The 15,553-nt window shown below is 42.6% G+C and overlaps 1 protein-coding gene across 1 annotated transcript in view; it reads left to right on the top strand.

The window, feature by feature from the left end:
- cwc27 (CWC27 spliceosome associated cyclophilin) overlaps positions 1–15,553 on the top strand; it is a 52,982-nt gene that overhangs the window by 19,789 nt on the left and 17,640 nt on the right. Inside the window, exon 11 of the mRNA XM_029656219.2 lies at positions 317–423. Coding sequence (XP_029512079.1) covers positions 317–423 — 107 coding nt within the window. The remainder of the gene's footprint in view (positions 1–316; positions 424–15,553) is intronic.

The following is a 15,553-nucleotide window of genomic DNA, read 5'->3' as shown; positions in this document are numbered from 1 at the left end:
AACTTGGAACAATACGTGTTTGTTTGTCAAGACCCAGAACAGTGGACTGCTGTAGAAAGTTCTGGATAAATAAACAGGAATTTAAGCTATGACTTTTGACCACGTCACTGAAAAGTCAAATGCACCTTGGTTCCCCGATCGCAGTAGCGTTTGCTCTCTTCAGTCAGTCTGATTTGTTGTAGAGCCATCTGTAGTAATTCAGATGACTTTCGTTTATTTATTTATTTTCCGGGTACATTTTGAGGCTGTCACCTGCGGTATACCTTGTTTTGATCTGTGGTTTACCTGAATGTTAACTCCTCTGTTCCCTTTACAGCGACGAGCTGCGTCAAGAGGCTCGCCAGTTGAAGAAGGACCTACTGGCCATCAAAAAGAGGAGGGAAGACATCGCCAATCCTCCAAAGAAGGAGGAGGAAGGCGAGGGTATGTCACTACATCAACTACTGTTTTAAATACCTTGCAGGTACCACTTTATAAATGGTTTGTTAAATGGTTTATGAAAGGATTTTCTACAGACTTTATAGACTGTTAAAAAAAAAAAAACGACTTACCTACTCACCCTTTATACTCTTTATATGTGAAGTGTTACCCAAAGTCATTTTCTCTCTGTGATCTAACACAGAGGATATCCTCCATCTCCATGAGGTACAGTATTTCTTCTCTGGGCCACATTCTCCTCTAATGGTTACGTATATGTAGCCAGACAGTCCTCTCGTCTCTGACAATTAAGGCGGACGTCAACGTCTAGTTTATTCTACCCAAGGCTCTGCTTTTTTCTTTTTTTTTTTAATTGCGTAAATTGCTTGAGCAACAAATGACTGAGTTGCCTACCCCCGTTGGTTAAAAACCAAAGCCCTTGCCGTAGGTTGGTCTTCAGCTTTGCTTAAAGTGACAAGGCGACTAAGTGGGTGTTTTTTCCCCCCTTCGTTACCACACAGTCCTGCAGCCTCCCATAATACCGCCTGTCTCCCGAGTGTTTTGTCGGTACACCCACCGATAAAGAAACACATATTTTTGGACAATCATGAAAACCACGTTGGCTCAGAGTTAGGTACGACTGAGAAGCTCAAAACGTTGTTTTGCAACAAAACCAATGGTCCATGTGGTCTTGTGGTGGCATAAATGCCAACTGAACAGGGGGGGTCACCGCAAGGCGCGTTTAAGTTCATGAGATATTGAGATGCTCTCATCATCTCCTAGACACTGTTTGTCTTTTTTCCCCCGACACCGCCTCTTACTCAGTGCTTACCACATGGTGGGTACTCGACTCAGAACCCACTATTAGGTCTCAACTGAGACTGGATCCCAGCTAGAGCCGTTTCTGTTTAGGCCTACTTGGCAGGTCACAGGGAAACACAAAAGCTTCAGTTCAGGTAAGTCACAACAGGTAGGTCAGTGTAGATGTGGTTATCCAGCCCCGGATGCTGTAACCGGGGTTAACCAGGAGGCCTTTATGTGTGTCTCCGGCTGGGCAGCAGCCTCTTTGAACGCTCCTCTCATTACGTGAATGTGTTGGACGTGAGGCTTCATTCAGTAGGATGGAATGTGTAGAAGAGAAGTCACGGGCCAGCGGACTCTGCAGGGGGGCAGATGTCTGCTTAAACACTGAATCCTGAGACTCGGCTGAGGGAGAGGAATGCACTGTTGCGTGGTGTGGTGGGTTAGATACGGAAGGAGGTGGTTTTATCTCATTCTCATCATTCTGGGTGGATGGTGACTTTGGGTTTAAAGCGGTGAAACAGCTACTGCTTCACATTTTGGCTGCGCCCTACAGAGGTTGGAACCTAAATGAATCTCCAATAGTTTAGTTCTGAACCGAACCATATATATACTGTTCCGACCAGCAAAATAATGCTCTGAACCGGTTCGAACCCCCCCATTAGAGGCTTGCTATGGAGCAGGCAAGCTATAGCTCAGTGAGTTGTTTACATACGCGATGGAAAGAGAAGTGTAGAACATGATATACAACTTACATTTTGCAGGTGGGGAGAGTGAGAGGGTGGAGGAGGAGGCTTGGCTTGAAGTGCTGGGAATCTTGTTATGACATGCATTATCTGAATTAGGCCCACAGAGCTATACCTACGGAGGAGCGGCTTCTATGGAGGAACTTTGAATGTCTTTGAACTTCAGAGTCGGCTAACGTTGGACCAGAGCTATCTAGCTAACAAGCTTGTGTGTGCACAGCGGCACCAGAATCAATAACACGTGAAATGTGATAACTATAGTATCCCTAACTAACGTTGAAAAAGTTAAACCCTTTCTTCTCTCATTAAAAATCTCTCCCTATATTCTGAATCAAACTTGCAACATTAGTAGGCTACAGAGTGGGAGGGGCAGGTAGCCTACACACACACTGGCAAAGATGTTCAGCTGGCAGGCAGACACTGGATGACGTTTCTGATTGACAGAGGCATGACTTTGCATAGGCGCTTTGTTGCGTTTTTCTTTGTGAAACTAGAAAAAAATACCCGGAACATAAAATGTTATTAACCGGATCCTATGCTTTCAAAAATAAGTTATTTTCCAGAACGGTATAGATCACTTTCGTTCCCTGTTCTGGTTCTGTTCCTTGAAAAATAATTATTTTCAGTTTTTTTAACCGGTTCTGATCCCTGGCCCTATATGGTTTACTGACCTCAGAGCCCTATTTGGTCTAGTGCACAATATAGGGCCATTTCGTAGGTTGCCATTTCGGATACAGATTTTGTTTTCACTTTTAACTTTGCTGTTACTAAAAAAACGAAATCACTGTGACCTAGTAAAGGTCAGTAAGTCTTGTTTTATTAATAAAATCTACTCACTCTAAAGCTGCCTGGTCAGGCAGGTTTCTGCCCTACTTTCTCTAAGGATTAGTGTGGGCTCAGGAAAACCTTTTGACCTTCAAACAGCTTTGAATAGGGAGGCTGTTGTACGTCACTGTCCTCACATTGAATGCCTCGATGGGGCCAAAAATCTCACCCCCCACAGCCTGACCTCTGAGCAGCGGTCAATTCCAAAGAAGCTCAGATGCAGCTGTGGTAGGTTTGACTGTAGTCTCTTGGGAAAGGGAATTTAGAGGGTAAACTTGCTGACTTTGTGTTTCTGTATCATCATTACCTCATCGGTCTGCTATTAAGACAGAGACATCACTTCCAAAACATACGTACACGGACGTGCACTTCAATACACTCAACATTCCTCACATTCATGTGGCAAATAAAATGGGTATTGTTCTTTTACGCTTTCAATAGAGACAGGACATTTGGACAGGACCATTAGACCCATAGACGTTTTGAATTTCTGTTAGCAGAAGACTGGTGTGTTTGCAAAGCCGTTTGCCCTCAAATGTTTTCTAAGCGCTTTTGATTAATTAAAGTGTGACCGAACGGTTTGCGAAAGAAAAAAAACATCTAATCTAGATTGTTTTCTTAGCTTGCCAAACACACTATTGATAAATACACACAAGAAGACTGAAGTGCTCTAGATTCCTCGTTGTCCTATTTTTTTATGAGAATGAAATTGCAGAGGATGGAATTCTGATCCTGCTTGTGCACATGTTGTGCTTGGATGGAGTCCTCCAGCGGCGTCCCAAATGGCACCCTATATAGTGCACTACTTTTGCCAGAGCCCAAAGGGCTCTGACCAAAAGTAGTGCACTATTTAGGGAATAGGGTGCCATTGGGACGCACACCCCTCTGTTACTTGGCCAAGACAGGTCATGGACCGTTTGGAGGAGGCATGTTCACCATGTACTCAGCAATCGCCAACGAAATACCAGGAAAAAACAAGAAAAGGGAGCTCCATCATATCTATCTGGGACGGTTAGGTTAATGTTAGTAGCAGACGAGAGCCTGAAGTATAATCACTGAGTTTGTAATTGTCAGAATATAATAAAAATGTCATTTTTTCTGATCAGAAATGCCTTGCCTATATCTAGCAGTAAGATTCCCATTTAAACCGTTTGAACTTGTCGCTTTCATTTATCATGGAAAATATTGTATATTAAGTTAATGTTTATTTGAAATGAGCTAAAAACCTATTGCCATGTATGGCATTGTCCTAAATGAGTTATTGTCCTAAATGAGTTATTGTCCTAAATGAGTTATTGTTCTAAATGAGGTATTGTTCTAAATGAGGTATTGTTCTAAATGAGGTATTGTTCTAAGTATGAGGTATTGTTCTAAGTATGAGGTATTGTTCTAAGTATGAGGTATTGTTCTAAGTATGAGGTATTGTTCTAAGTATGAGGTATTGTTCTAAAATGAGTTATTGTCCTAAATGAGTTATTGTCCTAAATGAGTTATTGTCCTAAATGAGTTATTGTCCTAAATGAGTTATTGTCCTAAATGAGGTATTGTTCTAAATGAGGTATTGTTCTAAATGAGGTATTGTCCTAAATGAGGTATTGTTCTAAATGAGGTATTGTTCTAAGTATGAGTGGAAGCTATTTTGACAGGCTACTGATCTGATCCCAGCCACTAACCCTGCAAACAATAATGAGTCGTTAGGACATCAAGAAATTGTCAACTAAAGTCGTCAGGACGTTGTGTCATGGTCCGCTAAAGATTTAGCATAGTTCCCAGTTGGTCCCGGGAACTAACACACCAAAGGTGCTTTTAATATAGTCTTTTCAACTTACATATTTGACTCTCTTTGACATTCATGATTGCATTGTATATGTTTATTCATACAGTAATTATTATTTAACATTTCCTCACATGGGATTTGAACTCGTGTCTTGGTTCACGGAATTCTGATCTTCCTGCTATGCCACCACGTCTGTATCAATGACTGATTTCATCTGTAGGGGTTTTCCTACACTTTTTGTACTTCAAAGTCAATCTCAGCTCTGTTAAAAAATGCACTGAAGAAAAAAACGATTATATTTATCATAGTGATTCAGGAGAAACATTAAAACAGAATAATATTTCCCCCACCAACATTAGACAACTATACAGAAAACCCTCACATTGCTGAAATAAGTTAATTAAATCAATGAGAGAATAGTCGGAAATAACTAATAACAAAAGAGTGTCATCTGCACTGCTATTGTAATTAAGTGCTGTGATTGATTATAATTAATGAATGTGTAGGGGACTGCTGAATTATTGTAATTGTGTTGAATCTATATATTTTATTTATTTATTTTTTACCCATTTTTCTTCCCAATTTTGTGGTATCCAATTGGTAGTTGCAGTCCTGTCCCATCGCTGCGACTCCCGTACGGACTCGGGAAAGGAGAAGGTCGAGAGCCGTGCGTCCTCGGAAACACAACCCAGCCAAGCCACACTGCTTCTTGGCACAACGCCCGCTTAACCCGGAAGCCAGCCGCACCAATGTGTCGGAGGAAACACTGTACACCTGGCGACCGTGGTCAGCTTGCATTGCGCCCGGCCCGCCACAGGAGTCCATGTGCAAGATGGGACAGGAACATCCCTGCCGGCCAAACCCTCCCCTAACCCGGACGACGCTGGGCCAATTGTGCGCCGCCCCATGGGTTTCCCGGTCGTGGCCAGCTGCGACAGCCTGGACCCAAACCAGGATCTCTAGTGGCACAGCTATCACTGCTATGCAGTGCCTTAGACCACTGCGCCACTCGGGAGGCTGGGAAATTATATAGACTTTGTGGCACGACAGAAAGATCAGTATTCCCCAAATCAAGAAGTTGTGAGTTCAAATCCAAGTTGGGGTCATATTGAATAGACAGTACTAAGTGTTCATGTCAAATGTAATCCTATTGTCATTGATTAAATATCTTTAAACCGTTTTAGCTGAACAGCATATCACTTACCTTAAAAGCCCCATACCATTTCATTACTTTACTTATAATGGTTTGGGACACCTGGGCTCATCATGTGACAAAAACCTCCAGGGACCATGACACAACGTACCAAGAATGTCCTAAAATAATCCTTGGGAATGTCCCCGGGACAAACGGGGAACTAGACTAAACCATCAGGGGACCATGACAACTTCCCAAGAACATTCAGGGTACCTTCACAGGACCATGATACAACGTCCCAAAAATGTCCTAAAAACATCCCCGGGACAAAACCTCCAGGGGACCATGACACAATGTCCCAAGACCGTTCGCGGGACCTTCGGGGGACCATGACACAATGTCCGAAGACCGTTCGCGGGACCTCCAGGGGACCATGACACAATGTCCCAAGAACATTCGCGGGACCTTCAGGGGACCATGACACAAATTCCCAAGAACGTTCGGGGGACCTTCAGGGGACCATGACACAACGTCCTAAAAACGCCCCAAGGACAAACTGGGAATTATGAAAAGGTTCCCCAGAGAATGTGGGACCCTTGGGACCGTCACGTGACATCCTAAGGACTAGTAAAAGGAAAGTCTTGAATGTCCTAAAAAGTTCCTGACATGGTCCTCAGTGATGTCCTGGTTTCTTACAGGGAACTAGACAAAGGTCCACCAGAGAACGTTCCCTTTGGGACCATCATGCAATGTTCTTAGACGTTCTTAGAACATCAATAAGATAACGTCGCACCGAAGCCCTTAAGGGGCCTAATGGGAACGTCGCCGGATGTCCTCAGGATGTCCCCTGTTTGCTGGGAACTGATTTCATCATTTGGTTTCTTGCAGCAGGCCTTGAATCTGGTCTCCCTGGACGTCCTACGCTATACACATCTTTGTGCTCAGTCCCAGAAGCAAACATATTCCTCCTCCATGCGCTAACAACAGCAGCAGCCACTAACTTGGCATGCGGCAACTTAATCAGGGGGAAAAAATCAATTGTCACCTCAGAACTCACCCAGCAGAGAGCTAAAAGAGACATTTGAGTTACCTTTTGAGTTATTATTTTCAACAGACATCGCTTCCATTTTCAAGACATAAATTATAGCATGTTCTTCTAGTCTGGTTTTCTCTTTCTTGGCATAAGTGTTGGTTCTGAGAGCCAAAAATAAGAAAGACAGGCTGAAAACACTGTCCATTTTATACCCACCCTCAATGATGTGGCAACATTCTTTCTACCACTCCAAGTTATTTATACAGGTTATGCCTGTGTGCACAGCGTGTTTTATTTCAATGGCGCCTTGTCAGTCAAATTGTTGATGTGGAAGAAACAAAGACTGATCTTTGAAACGTCAATTGACTTATGATTATATGTTGCAGTTAGGTTTATTTTTTTCCTCCAAAATATCAGTTCACGTTTCTGACAAAGGCAGTTCAGTTTGACATTTTATGAATCGTGTGGCTTCATTCGAGAATTTCTAATATTTTGGAATGGGATTCAATTTGGCTGTTGAGTCAAGGATTGTGTTGTAATTTCTTTTGGCCTTTTTGAAGAATACATTCAAATGGAGATTTACACATTTATTCGTCAAAGTTATTAAGCCAAATTATGTCAGAGGACATAGCATATTGAGCAAAAAGAAACTGGCAGAAACCTTCATTTCAAAATTTCTGTTTGGAAGGAAATTAAGGTTCAATGACGATATAGTGGTGGTGCTGGGTTTCCCTGTTGTGACCTCTTTTGGGAGGCAATCTGTAGGAAACTCAGAACCACATCACTCAGTTCACAGCTGGAATCTGCATTATTTTATTGTTGTGACGGCAATGACTATGATGGATAGAAAGCGGGAGGAGTAGCCGGCTTCACAACACACATTTTCGGAACTATTTCTGATGAGTGTGCTGATCGATGTGAAACAGGGTTTCTTTTGACACTGCTTTGACTGCTCCAGGCCTTTGAAAGCGATGCTCCTCTGATTCGTCTTGAACAAGCGTTGATTGGTTAAAGAGGAAAAGAGAGATGGAGGTGCTTCCTCCCCTAACGAAGAGGAGTGTCATTCACAACAACCCCCCCCTACCACATCAGGCCTGTGATTTGTAGATCTCTCTGGCCCAGGTGATAGCTAGGGGGAAGAATGTGGTTAGAATGGCCATCAAACTCAAAGATAGTAGTTAGTGACAACAGCTGGAGAGGGCAACGTGTGTTCCTTGTGTTAGTGCCCAAGGGAATCATCATTCAGCATCCTGCAAGTCCCGGGCTGCTGCGAGGGGGCAGAGTGCAAGGGGTGAACGGGAAAGATGGAAAGGGATCACTTCTTGCTATCGTAAATCAAAGGGAAAGATTTGCACCTCGAGCAGCAGAGCAGACTTCCATGTTGACTCTGGGGAAGAGGCCTGGACTGTAGAGAGTGAGAGAGAGTGTGGCCCCAGTCTTTGCTAGGGAATTCAGACGATTGCTCCAAATTTGGTGTATTTGTGGCCTAAATACCTTGTGAAATGAGTAACTGCATGGTTTTCTGGACTTATAATGATAGCCATCCAAACCCAAATACCCTGTGGGGCTTAAGCTTTTTGTTACTCAATTAGGTTCCTCATAAAGTGAACTGACAAAAAAAAAGCCTTTTCACTCTAAACAGACAACATTATTACAGAATAATACTAAAGGCTAGTAGAGAACTATATAGGTAGCAGTGGACAGGATTCGGCTGCCACAGGGCTGTCCGGCAAGAACTAATCAGAAGTCTTCAGAACAGGTTTATGGCAGATATTGGGTTTACCACACGAGGTTGAGTACTGACTTCTCACAGAGTAGTGGGAGCGTACAAAAGTGGTTCTACGCAGGAATAGAAAGAAATGACAAATACAGGGCATCTCCGGAATAGCAGTATAGGCAGGCTATAATGTAGGTGACCTTGGGCGAATCGATGTAGCCGGAGATGAATTCCACAAAGCCTGTCCTCTGCTCAACTCCTTTGGTGGAGTTCATCAAACTTCCTTCGCCGAGGAGTTGAGCTTAGTCAGCTAGACATAATGCACATGCACATACTGCATAACGTTGTATGAGTGCTCGGGAATAGCTTATACCAGGTAGGATACAGTGATACCTTAATGCCTGTGCATTGCTATAAACACTATAATGACCAGACAGTAATACCACATTATACAATATGATTTTCTGGATTTATTTTTCTCATTTTGTCTGTCATAGTTGAAGTGTACCTATGATGAGGCCTCTCTCAAATTACAGGCCTCTACTTTTTTCATCATTTTTTAAGATTGGTTGAGAACAACTGTTGGTCAAACAAATCGGGAACACAATTGGTGGCTGACTAAATAATTTTTTGCCCCAGTGTATATATATTTTATTTATTTGTTTTGCATGTTATTTTGACATTAATACATATCAGTTTGCAAACAATGTAAAAAAATATATATATATATATTTGTCATTGAGCACTTCTCAAAGCCACATACAAACATGGTCTCTTTTTTGCTTTCTTGAGTAAGGCAGCTACAAAATGCAGGTGTTTCAGCCTTGCTCAGTGCTTTATGTGGTGGTGGGGCAAGCCAGTAGGAAATACGGAGCATTGCGCCGTGATTGGCTCAGTGTTCCGTCTCTCATGGGGACACTACGTCACTGCCAAGTCTAAGGGTAGAGCTCTAAAATTCTAGCCCCTTGGGTGCTGCCATAGAGTTACATTAGAAGTGCCCATCCAAGAAAGCTGAAGGTCATTGGCGACAGATAAAATGACGTCATATCACGTTATATGTACAGTAGCTTTGATTGGACTGATCATGTCAACATCATACTTTCAAAATCTTAGCTAGCAGTCATCATGAATCAAGTCTACTGGCAAATCCTTTTTAATCCTTGTCATATGAAGAGAAATAATGAAGAGAAATTATAGATAAAACGTATCGATGCTCATCAGCCATTGGACATGAACATTACAAAACAAGTTGGAAATCGCAAATTCAACAATGAGTGATTTGGAAGGAATCAGTGACAGTGGCTGTGTGGTCCCAAATCTGGGATTAAGTGGCTCTCTTCCTAGTTTAAAATGATAAACATTCAACATTGGCCTTGCGGTCAATGAAGCATGATTTGTGCAAACAAACCACTGTTAACTCGGATCTGCGAAGTCTTGAACTCAATGAAGTCAAGTCAACTGGGAATTCCGGAAAAAACAAGCTCCGACAGGGAAATATGTTTCAGTCATCCAACTCGGAACTGTAGATTGAGAACTCTGGCCTCTTTTTTTATTTTATTTTATTATTTTTTATTTTTTCACCTTTATTTAACCAGGTAGGCTAGTTGAGAACTGGCCAAGATAAAGCATAGCAGTGTGAACAGACAACACAGAGTTACACATGGAGTAAACAATTAACAAGTCAATAACACAGTAGGAAAAAAAAGTCTATATACATTGTGTGCAAAAGGCATGAGGTAGGCGAATAATTACAATTTTGCAGATTAACACTGGAGTGATAAATGATCAGATGGTCATGTACAGGTAGAGATATTGGTGTGCAAAAGAGCAGAAAAGTAAATAAATAAAAACAGTATGGGGAAGGTAAAAATGGATGGGCTATTTACCGATAGACTGTACAGCTGCTGCGATCGGTTAGCTGCTCAGATGGCAGATGTTTGAAGTTGGTGAGGGAGATAAAAGTCTCCAACTTCAGCGATTTTTGCAATTCGTTCCAGTCACAGGCAGCAGAGAACTGGAATGAAAGGCGGCCAAATGAGGTGTTGGCTTTAGGGATGATCAGTGAGATACACCTGCTGGAGCGCGTGCTACGGATGGGTGTTGCCATCGTGAACTGAGATAAGGCGGAGCTTTACCTAGCATGGACTTGTAGATGACCTGGAGCCAGTGGGTCTGGCGACGAATATGTAGCGAGGGCCAGCCGACTAGAGCATACAAGTTGCAGTGGTGGGTGGTATAAGGTGCTTTAGTGACAAAACGGATGGCACTGTGATAAACTGCATCCAGTTTGCTGAGTAGAGTGTTGGAAGCAATTTTGTAGATGACATCGCCGAAGTCGAGGATCGGTAGGATAGTCAGTTTTACTAGGGTAAGTTTGGCGGCGTGAGTGAAGGAGGCTTTGTTGCGGAATAGAAAGCCGACTCTTGATTTGATTTTCGATTGGAGATGTTTGATATGAGTCTGGAAGGAGAGTTTACAGTCTAGCCAGACACCTAGGTACTTATAGATGTCCACATATTCAAGGTTGGAACCATCCAGGGTGGTGATGCTGGTCAGGCGTGCGGGTGCAGGCAGCGAACGGTTGAAAAGCATGCATTTGGTTTAACTAGCGTTTAAGAGCAGTTGGAGGCCACGGAAGGAGTGTTGTATGGCATTGAAGGTCGTTTGGAGGTTAGATAGCACAGTGTCCAAGGACGGGCCGGAAGTATATAGAATGGTGTCGTCTGCGTAGAGGTGGATCAGGGAATCGCCCGCAGCAAGAGCAACATCATTGATATATACAGAAAAAAGAGTCGGCCCGAGGATTGAACCCTGTGGCACCCCCACAGAGAATGCCAGAGGACCGGACAGCATGCCCTCCGATTTGACACACTGAACTCTGTCTGCAAAGTAATTGGTGAACCAGGCAAGGCAGTCATCCGAAAAACCGAGGCTACTGAGTCTGCCGATAAGAATATGGTGATTGACCGGGTCGAAAGCCTTGGCAAGGTCGATGAAGACGACTGTCTTTTATCGATGGCGGTTATGATATCGTTTAGTACCTTGAGCGTGGCTGAGGTGCACCCGTGACTGGCTCGGAAACCAGATTGCACTGCGGAGAAGGTACGGTGGGATTCGAGATGGTCAGTGACCTGTTTGTTGACTTGGCTTTCGAAGACCTTAGATAGGCAGGGCTGGATGGATATAGGTCTGTAACAGTTTGGGTCCAGGGTGTCTCCCCCTTTGAAGAGGGGGATGACTGTGGCAGCTTTCCAATCCTTGGGGATCTCAGACGATATGAAAGAGAGGTTGAACAGGCTGGTAATAGGGGTTGCGACAATGGCGGCGGATAGTTTCAGAAATAGAGGGTCCAGATTGTCAAGCCCAGCTGATTTGTACGGGTCCAGGTTTTGCAGCTCTTTCAGAACATCTGCTATCTGGATTTGGGTAAAGGAGAATCTGGAGAGGCTTGGGCGAGTAGCTGCGGGGAGGGCGGAGCTGTTGGCCGAGGTTGGAGTAGCCAGGCGGAAGGCATGGCCAGCCGTTGAGAAATGCTTGTTGAAGTTTTCGATAATCATGGATTTATCGGTGGTGACCGTGTTACCTAGCCTCAGTGCAGTGGGCAGCTGGGGGGAGGTGCTCTTGTTCTCCATGGACTTCACAGTGTCCCAGAACTTTTTGGAGTTGGAGCTACAGGATGCAAACTTCTGCCTGAAGAAGCTGGCCTTAGCTTTCCTGACTGACTGCGTGTATTGGTTCCTGACTTCCCTGAACAGTTGCATATCGCGGGGACTATTCGATGCTATTGCAGTCCGCCACAGGATGTTTTTGTGCTGGTCGAGGGCAGTCAGGTCTGGAGTGAACCAAGGGCTATATCTGTTCTTAGTTCTGCATTTTTTGATCGGAGCATGCTTATCTAAAATGGTGAGGAAGTTACTTTTAAAGAATGACCAGGCATCCTCAACTGACGGGATGAGGTCAATGTTTCTAGAGCTACGACCTGAAAATCACTGACATCATGATTCAACCTCGTTTTTTTCAGAGTTCCCAGTTGTCTTGAAAACACCATAAATCCAGATAATGCCAGACTTTCATTTAACAATTTGCCCACGAAGGACTGCTGTGCCACCTTCCTGTTCAAGTGAGCACAGCACAACAAGGTCCAAAACTGTCTTGTATGCTGAGGCATAAATGATGTAATATGCCAGGGAGGTATGTATACTGTAGCTAAGAAAGTAAATTAAGTGTATGTTGTGTAGTTAGATGTTAGTAGCCCATGTACCCCCTAATAATTTGGTCTGTATACACCTCTTCATTTCACCTACTGTTCTGACTTGGTTGTGCACATATAGCCTGTTTTAGAGGCTATAACCTGTTTTAGAGAAATTCTGAATTCTGTTGCTGTACATTTCAAAAGTGCTAAACAAATAGTTATATTAACTTTGTCCATCCTAGCTCGCTCATTAATGTTTTATTCGAAATGACCTATTTCCTTCTTATCTGCTTGTCGTCCCCTTATGCCACAGTTTGTGGTTTCTACTGACAATTGAGATGTACATTTGTTTAAGCAAATCAGCCATATCAGCTATGTTTTTTTTTAAGTCAGTAAATGAGGCTGAATGAACTGTTTCGCTGCCAGACACGACTCCGCTGATAGGCAGGTGTAGGAGTGGTAAGGTGTTGGGACAGCTTTATGTAGGTCCTAACAGTTTGTGGCCACTGTTTGTCACCGTTTATATAGCGCAATGAATTTATTGTTTAATGTTGTGTGTTGACTTTGCTGGCATGCATCCCACATGCTGTTTGTTTTACCCCACCAAGATTTACATGCTAAAATCCCACTGGCCATACACACCAAGTAGTGAAAGGTAAAGTACAGTTACAGCATCATGATCTCAAGATGAGCTAGTTTACAAAAAAAAAATTGCTCTGAAGAATAGGCCTCATACTTGTGTAACACGTGCTGAATACCATTTCTCCCCTCTGGATGATCAAGTCGCAAACATACCAGCCTCTCTCAGACAATGGCCCAGTGTTCCAGCCAGCAGCATTCGTACAGTACTATGGCAGCTCTTAATAGATGACAGGCCCAGACGCAGGAGGTATGTCCATGACGCGTTACGTTGTTTGTTTTGTCCCCTCTGTGTGTCCTGTCTTGTCGGGGCCTGGGGACATTACCCGCTAGTTAGAGTTAACATATCTCCAGAAGCCAGGTGACTGAGGCTACCTGCCTGCCATCTCCATCTGTGACATCAGAGGGCTGTTGTGGAAATAAGTGTGCAGATGAACTAGGTAGGGATGTTTTTCTTTGCTCACCCATCTACAGTGGGGCAAAAAAGTATTTAGTCAGCCACCAATTGTGCAAGTTCTCCCACTTAAAAAGATGAGGCCTGTAATTTTCATCATCGGTACACTTCAACTATGACAGACAAAATGAGAAAAAGAAATTCAGAAAATCACATTGTAGGATTTTTTTATTAATTTATTTGCAAATTATGGTGGAAAATAAGTATTTGGCCACCTGCAAACAAGCAAGATTTCTGGCTCTCACAGACATGTAATTTCTTCTTTAAGAGGCTCCTCTGTCCTCCACTTGTTACCTGTATTAATGGCACCTGTTTGAACTTGTTATCAGTATAAAAGACACCTGACAACATCATGACAAGGTGAAAACATGTTTTTCGACATTTTTGCAAATTTCTTGAAAATGAAATGAAACGGAAAGATCTCATTATTCACACCCCTGAGCCAATACTTTGTGGAGGCACCTTTGGCAGAGCCCTGCTTATGCTTGCCTTGCACTTCACCTCCCCAGTCAGTCACATAAGTCAGCAAAGCTTTCAAATGATTTCATGTCGGGAACGGTTCATTTCCACAAGTATGTCAAAGCAAAGACATGAACCATTGGAAGAACAAGTTAATGATATGTACCCATTTGATTATTGAAGAATATAACTTATAGTATCCAATTGTCATACTTAATGACACCAATATAAAAAAATCACTCAAAAAAGGGAAAGTCACCCAGTAAAATACTACTTGAGTAAAAGTATTTGGTTTTAAATATACGTAAGCATCAAAAGGAAAATAATCGCTAAAATGTACTGAAGTATAAATCAAATTCAAATTCCTTATATTCCGCAAACCAGCCGGCACAATTGTCTTTTTTAAATTGTATTTACAATGAAGCATTTGAGTTTAGTGAGCCTGCCAGATCAGATGCAGGAGTGATAGCTTGAATTGGGTGTCAGGGGAAATGTATGGAGAAAAGTAGATATTTTTATTTCACTACATTCCTAAAGAAAATTAAAAGTTGTCAAATATATAAATAGTAAAGTACAGATGCAACCAAAAACTACTTAAGTACTTTACACCACTGCTAATAAATTCCTCATGAGCTTAGTTCTACTTACGTACCCCATCAGAACCCCACATAGAAGCTTGTTTTACTCCAATGTTTGTCAATAAAGTAAATGTAAGCATACTATATATCCTTAAAACATTGTTCAAACTATCATTTTGATATCATGGATGATCAGTCCTTGCATCCATAGCTTTGTATATGAATTTGTGAGTGGTTACATTTCTTCAGTCCCATCCCTCAGCTTATTGTTTCAACTGCGGATTGCCCACTTTAGCTTATAGAATTGCTTGGAGATTCTCCTTCACTCTCAAGGCCTGCATGTGGAATTTGACCTAGATCCATGATCTACAGTCAGGTCCAAAATGATTGGCACCCTTGATAAAGATGAGCAAAAAAGATTGTATACAATAAATAAAACAAATACTAAGCTATATTGTATGCTTAAAAAGAAAATTATAATATTTTATACTAACACAATTGCTCAGAGAAATAGATGTATTTTTAATAGGGGGGGGATTATTGACACCCCTGTTTTCAATACCTTAACTTGCGACGATAACGGCACTGAGCCTTTTTAAAATGTTTCATGAGATTGGAGAACACATCGGGAGGGATCTTAGACCATTCCTCCATACAGAATCTTTCCAGATCCTTGAGATCCTTTGTCTGCGCTTATGGACTGGCCTCTTCAATTCAAACCACAGGTTTTCAATAGTGTTCAAGTCCGCAGACTGAGATTATCGTGATTTAGGAGATGAC

The sequence above is a fragment of the Oncorhynchus nerka genome, linkage group LG4, assembly GCF_034236695.1.
Source record: "Oncorhynchus nerka isolate Pitt River linkage group LG4, Oner_Uvic_2.0, whole genome shotgun sequence".
In the NCBI taxonomy this organism is placed as follows: Eukaryota; Metazoa; Chordata; class Actinopteri; order Salmoniformes; family Salmonidae; genus Oncorhynchus; species Oncorhynchus nerka.
Note: the sequence above shows the minus strand (reverse complement) of the source record. Positions and strands in the feature narration are given on the sequence as shown.